At 45.7% G+C, this 13,937-nt stretch overlaps 3 protein-coding genes across 5 annotated transcripts in view; all 3 read left to right on the plus strand.

Moving 5' to 3' along the window:
* The first annotated feature begins 6,157 nt into the window (after positions 1-6,157).
* Positions 6,158-8,392, plus strand: LOC119293216 (putative F-box/FBD/LRR-repeat protein At3g49030). The gene is made up of 4 exons (XM_037571761.1): positions 6,158-6,355; positions 6,573-7,460; positions 7,544-7,699; positions 7,827-8,392. The coding sequence occupies exons 1-4, from the start codon at positions 6,350-6,352 to the stop codon at positions 8,256-8,258; spliced, it is 1,482 nt and encodes a 493-aa protein (XP_037427658.1). The 5' UTR covers positions 6,158-6,349; the 3' UTR covers positions 8,259-8,392.
* Positions 8,393-10,531: 2,139 nt separating this feature from the next.
* LOC119293218 (protein STIP1 homolog) lies at positions 10,532-12,809 on the plus strand. The gene is made up of 6 exons (XM_037571762.1): positions 10,532-10,648; positions 10,773-10,920; positions 11,131-11,232; positions 11,878-12,048; positions 12,144-12,223; positions 12,385-12,809. Exons 2-6 carry the CDS (start codon positions 10,918-10,920, stop codon positions 12,497-12,499), a joined length of 471 nt encoding a protein of 156 aa, XP_037427659.1. The 5' UTR covers positions 10,532-10,648; positions 10,773-10,917; the 3' UTR covers positions 12,500-12,809.
* Positions 12,810-13,616: 807 nt separating this feature from the next.
* Positions 13,617-13,937, plus strand: part of LOC119294633 (ankyrin-1-like) — a 5,737-nt gene continuing 5,416 nt past the window's right edge. The window contains exon 1 of one of the 3 annotated variants that reach the window (XM_037572852.1): positions 13,617-13,865. In XM_037572852.1, the coding sequence (XP_037428749.1) occupies positions 13,712-13,865 (154 nt within the window). In that variant the 5' untranslated portion in view covers positions 13,617-13,711. The remainder of the gene's footprint in view (positions 13,866-13,937) is intronic. The other 2 variants (XM_037572851.1, XM_037572853.1) reach the window with 2 other exon arrangements.

The following is a 13,937-nucleotide window of genomic DNA, read 5'->3' on the forward strand; positions in this document are numbered from 1 at the left end:
ATGGTGAAGAACGCTTTTATTGACGCAAAAAATTAATTTCAAACGCCTAACACATTGTTGCCCCGTTTTTCACTTTATTTATTATTTTAGGTAATATAAATGCCCTTAATTCATTTTTCCTAAAATATATTTTTTAGTTTTAATTCTGCTCGATCCGCAAGACAAAAAAAAAAATCAATGCTGAGCATGCCATGTATGTGATGGGTCTCTGTGTACTATGCATGTGTGTGTATGCATCCTAAAACAAGAAACGAAGCACGCCCCGGGCGCTCTAAGTGATTTGGGTTTCCTAGTCGTCCGATCATTTCGCTTGATGCATTTTTGGGCGTCGGATTGAGCCGTGGGAGGAGCTGGACCGTCGGATCGAGGCAGCGCTCCTGTAGCAATGAATATAGCTCCTCCACTCGTGCCACCGCGTGTAGATTTGGTGCCTCACCTAGGGCATTTGGGTCATTTCGCTGCCGGCTATAAAATGGCGGTGGCTCCCTGCGACGAAAACCTAGCCGCCTCCTCTCCTTTCTCGCTCGCTCCTCCAGCCGCCTCCCTCCCTCGCTCGCTCCTCATCCGGCGACGGCGGCGGCGGCTCCCACGCCCGCGTTCTTCCTCCCACAACACGCCCTCGCGCGGCCCCGCATGCCTAGGCGGCTCCCACCAATCATGGCTATGGCGGCAGCGGCCATGGAGGAGGGCGGCGGATCAACTTCTCCGGCGATGGGGTCCGTGGCGGCGGTGGATTCCCACTGTCCACTCAATCTCGCGCTCGATCTCCTAGCCCTCTCTTCTCCCGCACTCGTTTCCCTGCTGCCTCTCTCATGTCGTCGCCGCCCCATCTCCTCTCACACTTCCCGTCGCTGGGCTCGAGCTGCAGAGACGCGCCAATGCTCGATCCGAGCAGCGCGGTCCCTTGCTCGTGCCAGAGGTGCCCCTCCTCCTCGGTCCTCACACGAGATGGTCTGTTGCTCTGCTTTCCCTCATTGATGTTCGACAAGGAGAGCACAGGCTGCAACTGCCACTGGGCGCTGTGGCTGCGCCGTAGCTCGGGCGGCAAGCACACCACACCATGGTTGCTCCACCTCTGCTGCACTCGTGATCCGTAGGTATGTGTCTATTTTGTTCCATTTTTGTTATTGGCTACTGCTAATCTTTATTTTTTTCATCTTTTTTTTCATGCAGATTGGTCCATAATTACTGGATTCATGACCTTCTGGTCAATCCCTTGGTTGGTGACTCCTTTGATCTGTGCGTGCACATCATCTATTAGCAGCCTCGTCCATCTTCGTTCACGGATCTGCGGGTCAACCCCTCTTCTCCTCCTTTCCCCTCCTCTTCTTTCCATACCTAGGTGTAGGATTGTATGGCAGTATGCATTTTTGGCCTCACTCTGTTCTGCTTGTCGATCATGTCCTTTCTGTTAAAGGCCAAAAGTATTTTTGTCTTTGTGCATTGGATGTTTGTTGTTTCCTTCCTTCTGCTTGTTTTTAGTGGAGCCTAGATATATGCCTTTTGTTCCTTGTCTGGATCTTTGTAGGGCCTATGATTGTTGGTCCTTTCACCTTTGTGAATGGAATGTTGGTGATTTTGTTCTTTGCTTCATTGCTTGTTTTATTTATTGTTTCTTTCTACTATGCTCCGATGATTCAACAATAACCGAGGCAAGGGTGCCATGATCTGAGTTTCGAAATCTTGAATTGCAATTATGGTTTAATTGGTGTTTGCATTAGTGAGGAGTCGGGGTGGCCACAGAAGCAGAATGGCCACACAAGGTGTTTTTCTCAATCAGATCACATGCATCTCTTAAAAATAATACCATAGCAAATATGATTTACGGATTATTAGATATTATCGCTCTATGCTTCATGTGTTTGCAGTGTTCCTAAATCTAGACCTGTTGTTTACATATGTGCTGATTTCTGTGACTAAATAGACCAGCAGTTATGTCAATGGTTCTATATACTTGCAGTTAGGAAATACCAGTCCCCATACTGGAAGGCTTGTCTATTTTATGTCTTGAGTTGAATGACTTATTGTCAGTTCTGTCAAAGATATCTATTAAAATAGTACTTCTTTCATATAGCAGAAATAATTAAATGAGAAGCTAATGCAACAAGTCAAGGTAACAGAGAGGAGCAGAGAAAAGTTGTAGAAGATAAAAATTAAAGCAAGTGCATGAGATTAGGACAACATATATATGCCGCACTTCTTATTGCTGGAACACCGAGAAGCGGAAGCTGACGAGTAAAGTAGTAAGTCTTAAGAGCATCTCCACTCTCCCCCAGGACGCCTTCCAGGACACTTTTTCAGGCTCGGTTTTAGGCTTGGACGATGCTTTTTGCCAAAAAAAACAGCCGAGCCACGCCCCCAACGCCCCCCAGGACGTCAAAATAGTGTCGGCAAACCCAGACGAAACCCGGCGCGTTGGGCGTCTCTTGGGGGCGCCGGCGAAGGTTTCGGTGAATCATGTCTCACCAGATGTCATTTTTCTTGGCCCACTTAATCATTCTTCTCACAAACTTTTGCTTGGGGTGGGGTGTGACTGGGAAGATGCCCTCTTTATTTCGCCGGATGACTCCCAAGACACCAACTTTTTTGGTTCGGTGGTGTTCTTGGGGGTGCCAACGGATGGAGATGCTCTAAGAAACACTTGCTTCTACTAATTTGGGGTTGGGCGCACATAAGGGCATGTACAATGGTTGATAAGATAGTCTTATCTTAAGTCTTGTGTGTAATTTAGAGATGACAAATAAAAATGTCTACAATGGGTCATCTCTTAGCCTTATCTTTAATAACTAGTTATTCCTAAAAATGTGGTGAGACATATTATGCTAAGAGATCATCTCTTGTCTTCTCTTAAATAAGAGAAGACAAGCCTTTTCTTATGATTTTTTTCTCCTTCACCTTATCATTATTCTACTAAGATTGAACCATTGTATATGCCCTAATGAGCTGGCCGACTCGGGGCACTCCCTATAAGTGGCATGTAGGAGGCCACACATATAAAATGGTGATCCTCCCAACCACGACGCCCCCTTCTTCGGATGGCACGGCTCCTCTACCGTGCCTTTGAGCACCGCACGGCTGCCGTGTCTTCTTCGAACGCTCGCGGGCGCATTAACATGGGCCAGGAACTTACCAGAAACTAATCAGCCCAGCCCAGTCGTTAGTTGGACACACGTCTGGATTGATTAACTGTCTAAAAAAATAGGAGGGTGAAGGGTAATAGGTTTTGTGCGCTTAAGTTTGATATGATGAAAGCATATGATCGCTTGGAGTGGCCATATCTGAAAGCGGTTATGATCAAATTGGGTTTCAGCCCCAGATTCACGAAGACTATTATGAGGTGTGTGACTTCGGTTTTTTGAGGCTAACAAGGCGTCTGCTACACGTGTTAATGGGCTCCTTAGAGCTTATTGTGATGCATCCGGTCAGAGGATAAATATGGACAAATCTTCGAGTTTATTCAGCAAGGGGGTAGCAGACTTGGCAAAGGTTGCGATCAAGAATATCCTCGACGTACACAATGAGTCGCTTAATGAGAAATATTTGGGATTGCCTTTAGATGTAGGCAGAGCAAAAGAAGGATCTTTCAAATACTAAAAAGACAGAATCTGGAAACAGGTTCAAGATTGGATGGAGAAGTGTCTGTCAGCTGGAGGGAAAGAGGTCCTTATCAAATCTGTAGCCCAAGCCATCCCAACATATTCGATAGCATGTTTTAAACTACCTCGGGGTTTATGCGAGCACATCAACAGTTTGATCCGGAAATTCTGGTGGGGGAGTAAAAACGGCAAAAGGAGGATAGCATGGGTGTCGTGGAGAACGATGTCAAAACCGAAGTTTATGGGTGGCCTGGGTTTTCGAGATATCGAGTTGTTCAACTTGGCTCTACTTGCCCGTCAAGCTTGGAGGTTAATGCATCAACCGGAATCCCTGAGTGCTCGAGTTCTTAAAGCTTGGTACTACCCAAATACAGATTTGTTGAATGCCACATTGGGAAATGCCCCTTCCCAGGTTTAGCGTTCTCTTTTGGAGGGGCCGGACATTCTGTCCTTGGGGCTTACCAAGAGAATCGGCACCGGCGCAAGCACTAATGTTTGGCACGATAACTGGCTGCCGAGGGACTATAAGTTGAGGCCCATTTGTGCCCGTTCAATGAACCCTCCGATGATGGTATCGGACCTTATTAATCCTGTCACCCGGTCATGGAACAAGCAAGCCCTAACTAATCATTTCATCCCTGCTGATGTTGAGGTCATTCTCAATATACCACTCATCACCAGGCAACAGGAGGACTTCTGGGCTTGGCATTACGATAAGCGAGGTATCTTTTCGGTAAGGTCAGCATACATATTGATTTGTGCTATCAAAACACAAAGAGAAGATTGGCTTGAACATCGACCAGGCCATTCTAATATTATTGCTGACCAAAACTCATGGACCCAGCTGTGGAAGGTGAAGGTTCCTTCAAAAATTCGCGTTTTTGTGTGGCGTTTGGCGCATACATCAATCCCAACAGGCTTGGTTAGACATGAAAGGCATATGGCAGATTCTCCATCTGGCTCTATCTGTGGAGCAGAGGAGGACACTTGGCGCCATTCGCTACTAAGTTGCCGCATGGCAAGATGTGTTTGGGCTTTGGAGGACGATGAGTTGCTCGAGCATGTGATCTCAAACCAAAACGAAGATGCAAGGCTTTGGCTGTTCTGGTTTTTTGAGACAACAAATCAACAAGACCTAGCTCGAATTTTAGTGACCATGTGGGCGATATGGTGGGCCAAGAGGAAGGCTATCCATGAGAATGAATATCAGAGCCCGCTTTCCACCATGAGCTTCATAAAGAGATTTTTGGAGGAGCTAGACATAGCTAACTCGCACAGACCCAGGGCAAATGAAGCACGAGCGGTCCGGCCGAGTGCAAAAGTGTGGCTACTGCCTCCGGGCGAGGCTGCAAAATTTAACTGTGATGGGGGAATGTCAACGTTAGGAGACAAGGGTGCAGCGGGAGTAGTATGCCGTGACAAATTTGGGAAATTCTTGGGTGCTTCAGCGATGGTTTTTGACGGCCTCACTGACCCGGCTAGTCTGGAGGCACAAGCGTGCAGCGAGGCACTAGCCCTAGCCCCGGATTTGAATTTGCAAGATCTTGCCATTGCCTCGGATTGTGCAGAAGTGATTTCAAACATCAAATATGCAGGCTCTCCCTCTTATGCTCCTATCTTTAGAGAGATTCAAACTAGTAGCAATAATTTTTCTTCTGATGAGTTCCGTTTCGAGAGTAGAGACAATAATTTTGAGGCTCACTCGCTAGCTAAGGGAGCTGCGTCTCTCGCGGTGGACCGCCATGTATGGCTAGGGGTTTTGCCAGAGATTCCTTGTATTCCGGATGTCGTGAACTTTGAATAAAATTCCTAGTTACCCTAAAGAAATGTCTAAAAAAACCGTTACCTTCAAAAAAAGTCTAAAAAAACAGTTTAGTTTTCTCAACAGCTAGGCATACGCTTCTTGGCTACTGTGTAATTTTCGCCCTAAAAAAACTACTCCATCCCATTCATATTATTTGTCTAGATACAGACGATAAATCTAAGACAACTAATATGGATCAGTAGTAGTAGTTACTTTTAGTGGAACACTAAAATAATTAACTATAATTAATATATAACCAACACTGTAAAACAAAAGGCGAGCGATAGGCGCCAGTGCGCCGGCCGAAATTTCGACTGGTCGCGCCGCGAACGTCCAATCTGGCAACGAACACCCATTGATTTCTTCTTCCTATCCAAAACGACTAGCGATACGCACACGCACAACCTCCAGCTCGCGCTGTGCACAGCACGGTCACCGCCCTGGCATCTTCCACGTCCGTCGACGCAGCTCGCCGCCCCTCGTCGCAGCTCGCCGTCGCCGTCGTCACACGCCCTTCCAATCTCACCGTCGTTCCCAGCGCCACCCATCTGTCGGATGCAACTCCACTGAAAGTCTAATGGAGCTTGCGGCCAAATCCGGTTCGAGCAGCTCGCGCACCCATCGAAGCACGGCGTTGCCGCCTCCGGCTCACCTTGTCGTCGATTTTGCAGCACTATGTTCTAGCAAAAAGAAAATTCTAAGCAACTAAAAAAAAAAAAAGTCAGTTGAAGCAAAATTACAATCAGAATCAGGCCCTCTTTCGAATTCAGTCTTCGAGTTTCCATCTGCCGCGCGACACACCCTTGGCCTTGGCGCAGAGCCGGGCGGACACCGCGGTACCCGCCAATCTTCGGAAGAGACCAATTCTTCGTGAGCCTTCAGCAATCAGCAGCTTCCAAGTTCACGGTGACCAATTCTTCTCGGCCCTCGGCGGATCGACGCGGGAGCCATGGGGGTGAGTTCATTCTCCTCTTTTCTTTTCCTTGCCGGATCCTTTGTTTTCAGAGGGGGCCCTGTTCCTAGATCTTATCCAAGTTGTAAATCTGCACTTCACATCAAAATTGCATTACTTTTATGACTCTAAAAATTGCATCTTTGCAACTGTGTAGAAATTGTTCTTTTTTTTCCACTAGTCTGAAATCAACTCTTATCGATGTCCATGCCAAGTGCAGAAAGGCAATAAAGATGACAGGCTCAGCGCGTTGCCGGATGACATTCTGGTCAACATTCTTGACCGGCTCAATGTGCGCGACGCTGCAAGAACCAGCGTCCTCTCAAGACGGTGGAGTCAGCTCTGCGCCAAGCTCTCTCGGCTTATAATAAGTGCTCTGGACTTCCTGCCCAAGGATGTGTCACGCAGCAGTGCCAACATCTCTGACGATGAATTGGTTCGGATCAATGCAGCCGTGGTTCAGGCAACAAAGAGCGTGCTGGCGCGCAGAAGTCCGGGTGAACACACCATCGGCCTTCTGTCCATGACGTTCCACTTGATAGATGATATCCCCATATCCGCCATCGGGCACGCCGTTGGTCATGCCATGGCGACGCACCTAGTCAAGAATGCCAAATTTTGTGTTAGGACAAGGAAGGATGATGATGAAGAACTGGTCATCTGGGCGAGACGATTCATGTTGTTCTTTCATGCTTCTCAAGTTGCGTTTGGTGGTCTCACTAGTCTCAACATAGGAAATTTGAGATTTGGTGAATCAGACATATCCAGCATCCTCACCACTTGCAAGCGGCTGAAGCGTATGCACTTGTACAATTGTGACTCGGGTGATTCTAGCACCCTGCAAGTTGAACACGCTAATCTCAGTGAGCTCTGTATCGTATATTGTGGTCTCGAGCAAGTTAAGCTGAACTGGCTCCCTCAGCTCACAAGCATAGTCTTTGACGGTTGGATAGATTTCCAAGATCCACTGGTTCTTGGTCATGTTCCATTGCTCGAGTCTGTAAGCCTCACAAATGTTGCCCTTAGTTTCAACAAGATGGTCAAGTTAAGTAGGTTTCTTGGCAGTGCCTCTCCACGAGTTCTGAAGTTGGGGTTTAGGTCCGAAAAGGTAAGTCAAGATTGTTGCTTTCCTAGCTGTGGCTTCACTTCTTCTCTGCTCTGCTCATCTTATCATGTGTATATTCTTTGCAGATTTGGGTGCAGCCAGAATGTCCAACGCAAGATCTGGCATCTGTGTTCCGCCAACTAAGGTTTGTGAACCTTGTTAAACTTCCTGAAGGGTATGATCTCACCTGGACAATGTTTATTCTTGAAGCTGCACCCTTACTGAAGGAGTTGTACATGACAGTATGTGTTTTCCTAAAGTTCTCTTTTAGCCACATGTGCTTAATATTAGTTTTTTCAAGGTTTTCTCACTAGGTATATATGTCTGAAGACAGTTTATTTCTATGTTTGTCCTATTGCTGACATGCAGGTCTGGGATGATTTGTGTTCAATGGAAATGGATGAGGAGAAGAGAAAAAAACAATTGTATAGTGAGAACAAGGGTGTAGAGTGGGGCTTGGCCGCAGCTGATTTCCATCACCACAGTTTGGTCACACTAGTCATCTTTGGCTTTGAATCTGAAGATTATGCTGTTGATTATGTCAGATGTGTCATGGTGGCGGCGGTCAATCTAGAGGATGTGTTCCTCTATAGTAGGTTGGAGTTGGAGTGCGGCAACTGCCAGGACAAGAAGCCCACCAGGTTCGCCTGGACTAAAAGGCAGAAGATTTCACTGAAGAAGAGAATCACCGCGGGGATTGAGTCGTTTGCCATAATCCACTCCAACAAGACGATACGGGCTGACCATAAAGCAAAAATGCTTTACCCAAAGTGCACACACCTTGACACAACAAGTGGTTGATTTAACAGTCAACTGTTTTATCACTATCAACAGTGGTTGCTTTGAACTTTTTGGAAGTGTTTGTTAGTACTTTGGTTATTAGCGGTTCTCATTTTATTTTGGCCGTCTGAACTGTATTATCTGTTGTGTTATGATGAAAGGATGATGAGTACTGAATGATTGAATCATTATAAAGTTGGAGGAAACATTTTGGCCATGAATGTGTTATTGGTAGTTTCAAAGCAAGAAACATGAATAGCATGACTCATCTTGCTAAACTACTGTATTTACAATAAAAGTGCAGACTGGGAGCAGCACCAGCCCAACCTCTGCAAACATGGAAGCAGAACAAATATAACTGTTGGGTATTAAAAAAATATAGAAGAAAAACATGCAATTATAGGTCACTGTTGAACACCATGCTATTTCTCCCATGTGTGATTCTTGAATTTCGTCTGCACGATGCACCACACTATGGCACTAATAGTTTGTGATCTTGTGTACAACGGTTCGTTTTCACCGATCAAGTTAGAAGCATTGCCTCTCTAAACTCACGAGCCGGCATCAATCAGAATATCAGATGAGAGTGACCTTTGTAAAAGTACTCTATAATTATTATTTTTTATGAGATAAAGTAGTCTTTAATTATCCTTTAAGTAGTCTTTAATCATAGAAAAAATATCTTTGATAGATTCTAGTTAGGATGCAATCAGGCAAATAAAATCAACCAAAAAAATACGATATAACATTCTGAACATTTTGCCTCTTACAGCATCCCCATTTTGCGAAATAACCAAATGCCAAATTTACATTTGAAACATTTATCTCGGGTGCTCAATATTGGCCACAACAATCCAAAATGAAAAAACAATGGGAGCAATATCACCTTCTTTGTGCCAAAATTTACTGATTCCCACCCTTTGGTCTTTGTGCCATGGCACATACATCCCCCCAGTATCCTTATGGCCATGCACCGGAAGAATAGTAACTACAAACAACAAGCTTGTAGTACAAGAATGTACACTCTAAATAGCATTTTGATCTTTGAGATATACGGTTTTTCCTGGATGTCCCAACTATGCCTAGCTTATACCACTAGGAACTATGCACTGCTCGATAAGCAGGTTCAATTACGTTAGGATGAACACATAGGATCCTTGCAACAATAGAAAGTGTGCACCTGCAACTCAATTATACCCGTAACATAAAAAGTTAGCATTCATTCAAGTTAGGAGACACATACTTAAACAAAATAAACTAATTGCCTCTTTAGGTTATATTAAAAAATCTAACATGTCCCTTAACTGAAATATTCAGATAAGTCAATCCAATAGTTAATTGAGCATTCGGGCCTACTAAGAAGGTATGTTCACATATTTTAGAAAAAGCTATGAATATCTTTTTACGCTGAATATAAGAATGCCAAGGTACAATATGTTACCACTAATATAAAGTGAAATAGAAATATTGCAATAGCTCTTCCTCGGCGGTGCGGCCAGATTGTACCTATGAGATGGCACGATGAGGTCCTCCATTGCTGACCAGCCGAGCAACTAAAATCACACAAAATTGCCCTGCATGTTGTGTGAAAGAAAAACAGTTCATAAGCGTATGTAATCCTCTATTTGGAAGTTTGAAGCCCTTTGCTTTAAAGGAAGCAACAACAAAAAATTTGTATTGTCTCTGTTGCAAATTAGTCAATTATCATGTGGTACCATCCTGTTATATCCAAGATAAATTTATACCTTACATCTACATGAGCCAATTTCCCTTGGTTGCCTGATTCTGTCACTTTTTGCTTGACAGATTCATGGTGCTGTATGGCTATCGCAGAGTTGTGTTAGATATTCGATGAAACGGCAGTGCAGAAGATGCCGATTATGATAACAGAAGCTACGCAATGCAATTCAGCATCATCATCCCCATATGGCTGCATGTGTACAACAGTTCGTTTTCACCCATCAAGTTAGAAGCATTGCCTCTCTAAACTCACGAGCCGGCATCAATCAGAATATCAGATGAGAGCGACCTTTGTAAAAGTACTCTTTAGTTATTATTTGTTGAGACTAAGTAGTCTTTAATTAGATTTTTTTTGTTTGAGAAATAGTAGTCTTTAATTAGATTAGAGAGATTTGGGAGAGAGAAATAGTCGCGCCCTGGGCCAAGTTCGGACCTAGGTGGGCTATTGATTTGCACGCGAGGGCCCAGCTGCCCAACCAAGGCCTGCAATCCCCCACATGGCTGCTGATTCAGGAAGCCGCACGCACAACCCGACCCGAGACCTAAATCGCCGCCACAGTTCCCCGCTACTGCGGCGACCGCCCTTCTCCTCCTTCGCCGCCACAGTACGCTGCATCGGAGGGGAAGATCGCCGCGCCAGCGCCAGCGCCAGCATCCCCCACTCTCGGCAGGTGTGTGCTAGTCTAGTCTGTCTCCACCTCAACGAATTTGCTTCGCCTGATAGCGATTAGGCTGCAATGGGTACGTAGATGATTAATTTTGAAGCCCAGCTATCTGACTCGTCAGTAATAACAGGCCGAAAGCCCAGAAACCCAGCAGCACTGCAGCAGCAGTCTGCTTCAACGGTCAGGTTGTTGTTCTCTTTTTATCATCGTCTCGGACAAGGCAGAAGACACAAGGAGGCGATCCAAGGCATATATAGCAGGCTCCATAGGCAAGGATGGTGAGTTTAGTTCATCTCCCAGTTCAGTTCCTGTGTATACTATCTAGGTTGTTTCTAAGGTCCTTTTACTGTGGTTGTTTCTAAGGCATTTCACTGCTTTATAAAGTTGATTGATGATCACCAAACACCTTTCACCTTTTTAATCTCATGAACCTTGTACGCCTTGCATCTTTATTTTGCATGGCTTAAATAATAATGTCCATTATTTAGGATGAGCAAGATGATAAAAGTACAAAGGCTGAGCTGAAACTATGTGGTGACATAGCTGTTAAGAGGAAGAATTACCGTGGCGCATCAGCATTCTACAGCGAGGTTAGTAATGATGCGAAATAAATTGTGCGCGAGAGGAATACTCAATCTTGTCGCATTACTTGTTGACCTGATGTATATGGTTGTTTAATCTATATATCTCTTTTGTGTTATTTCCTATAACTGCCGTTGCTAACAAAAATAAGGTGGGAAGTAAAAAAACAGTAGTATTTGTTTGTTTGGATTTATGCTACTTAAAAATATGCATGCGCGCAAAACTTTTTTCACCTTTCCTGTAATAAACATACAAGGAAAGATTCTGCTTATGTTGTACAGAGGGAGTTTGATATTGTTGACAGGACTTCCACCATTTGAATTATTTCAGTTGATAATCTGTCCAACTATAAGCCAAGTATCTATCTGTACTGCCACTCCGGACGAATTTGAGATGTGTTGCATATATTGGTGTTGTCTGTAAACCTTTGACGTCCATTAAGGCATTAGCTCCAGCAGTCATAGGTCCAGAGGTTTGAGAAATTTCGGTTCTCAGGTTCATACTGATACCAACTTGAAGCATCACTAAATAAACCTTTTTGTCATTGCTCATGTACTTGGAATCAGTATTGTCTTGTTAACCTTTTTGTCATTGATGATGTACTTGGAATCAGTATTGTCTTGTTAACCCTGTATGTTATTGCTGATATGCAGGCAATTGAGCTGGACGCTAGTGATGCGACGCTGTACGCAAACAGGAGCCTTTGCTACCTGCAAATGGCTGAAGCAGATAAGGCACTGCGTGATGCTAATACCTGCATAAAACTGCGGCCGGAATGGTTAAAAGGTTACTACAGGAAAGGAGCTGCTCTCATGTCGCTCAAGGTGAGAATCCTAGCTAGTTTTCCTGACCTGCACCTGTGTGTGTGCGCATCACCACCTCCGCCCATATAATTCTGCCTAGCTGTCCATGTTTACAGGAGTACAAAGAAGCACGTGATGCGTTCGAGGCCGGACTGAAACTGGACCCTGCAAACACCGAGATGGAGAAAGTATTCCAGTAAGCACCTAAATTATGTTTCAGCCTTTTCTTCTAATAAAAAGAAGGAAACTCCAACTCCTCCGTTGTTTCTTGAATTGAGATGCTTGTGTTTGTGAGGGTAATTTACATTTGATGCCTAGATTGAAGGGCTGAAAACGGTTTCTTCTTCCTGGTTGCAGGGAGGCAGTTGAGGCGATGAAAAAGGATGACTTGGCCAGAAAAACAGAAAATGCTTCAAGCCGTCCAGCTAGAGAAAAACAGGCACGCAAGGGGCGCGGCCGCAACACCCGCTGAGCTGCTGCAACAACGTACGTGGGCGATTGTACTAAGCCAGCCACCGCTTGCATCCCTATGGGAGTTCACTGAATTTCCCGTTTTGTACACAATATTTAGGAAGCGTACACTGTAGCTGTGAGATTGGTTTTTGAATCGCGCCGTTTACAGCTTGGTTCTGTTTCATATTCACCAAAAATGTATGTAACTTGGTTCAGTTTTATCACCAAAATTGGAGCTATCTGTCAACCTAGCTATCACCAAATTTATGTATGATCTTACGGTTCATGATGTTGTGCTGGAGCTCTCAGAAATCAGAATTTCGTTTGTACGATGATGCATCACACTATGACACTGTCAGATTGTAATCTTGTGTATAACAGTTCCTTTTCACTGACCAAGTTAGAAGCATTGCCTCTCTAAACTCACAAGCCCGGTATCAATCAGAATATCAGATGGCACTACAAAAAAAAGACCTCACTATCCGTGTCCAGCTCCTTGTCGACGTCGAGGTCGGAGCACGAGTGGCTGCCGGAGCTCGACATCGCGCTGGATTCTATCGGAATCGGAGAGGGAAGAAGAGGGGACGGAGCGAGAGAGGATGGTGGAGTGAGCTAGGGTTCGGAGAGGGGACGATTGGGATTTTTTGTGGGGACGACGTGGGGTCGGTGATGCGCCGGGTTGACATGGAGGATGCGCCCGGGCTGCCCAATATTTGGGCTAGATATGAGGGGCGCCGGATAGCCCGAGCGTTTGGTTGGTGGGGTGGAATGGAGTGGAATGACTAGGGTTTGGTCCATGGAGATACGATGTGGCGAACACGCCGGTTAGTCCGGGCGTTTGACCGGTTTGAGGCGCCTGTCTGGGTCTGTTTTTTGATCGGTTCCTGACCGGGCCGTCCGTCCGGACGTAAAGGGGGATTAGGGCGCCCAGCCGTAGATGCTCTTGGTACTCCCTTTGTTTTTCTATAAATATAAAACATTTTGTTTCTAATTTTCACATTTCCTATTCCTTTTGATTTGAAAATTGTGTAAACGTTTTGCACAGGACGTATAAAGGCTGTCCGCACGAGTGGTCCTCTGCATTTTGTGTCTTTGGAGCGACTTTTCAGTATTCAGCGCCGATTTTTCTCCTTCCCAAACCCCCCACAACTCTCGACTCTCCGAGGCGGCGGCGGCGAAGCGACGGCGGTTCGAGGCGGCGGCAAGGCGGCAGGGCCCGTCGCCGGCGGCAATGGAGTGCGCAGACTTTAGAGTCGCGCTCGGCTTCGAGAGAGCCCTTCGACGCGACCGTCCGTACGGCGGGTACCCGCGCCTCCCGACCGAGGGCTCGCCGCAGATGGCCTTCTTCGACGCGGCCTTCCAGGGCGACCTTCCCCGCCTCAGGGGTGAGCGACCTCTCCCTCGATCCAATCCGTTAAGCATCCCTCCCTCCAATGCGGCCTCGCGTCTGCTAGGGT

Source organism: Triticum dicoccoides, chromosome 4B, assembly GCF_002162155.2.
Source record: "Triticum dicoccoides isolate Atlit2015 ecotype Zavitan chromosome 4B, WEW_v2.0, whole genome shotgun sequence".
NCBI classification, from domain to species: Eukaryota; Viridiplantae; Streptophyta; class Magnoliopsida; order Poales; family Poaceae; genus Triticum; species Triticum dicoccoides.

Excerpts from the sequence above, each read along its gene's own strand:
- LOC119293216 (XM_037571761.1), top strand. Across the intron at positions 7,461-7,543 it reads TGGGGTTTAGGTCCGAAAAG|ATTTGGGTGCAGCCAGAATG; the intron begins GTAAGTCAAGAT and ends TATTCTTTGCAG. Across the intron at positions 7,700-7,826 it reads TGAAGGAGTTGTACATGACA|GTCTGGGATGATTTGTGTTC; the intron begins GTATGTGTTTTC and ends GCTGACATGCAG.
- LOC119293218 (XM_037571762.1), top strand. Across the intron at positions 12,049-12,143 it reads CTGCTCTCATGTCGCTCAAG|GAGTACAAAGAAGCACGTGA; the intron begins GTGAGAATCCTA and ends CCATGTTTACAG. Across the intron at positions 12,224-12,384 it reads GAGATGGAGAAAGTATTCCA|GGAGGCAGTTGAGGCGATGA; the intron begins GTAAGCACCTAA and ends TCCTGGTTGCAG.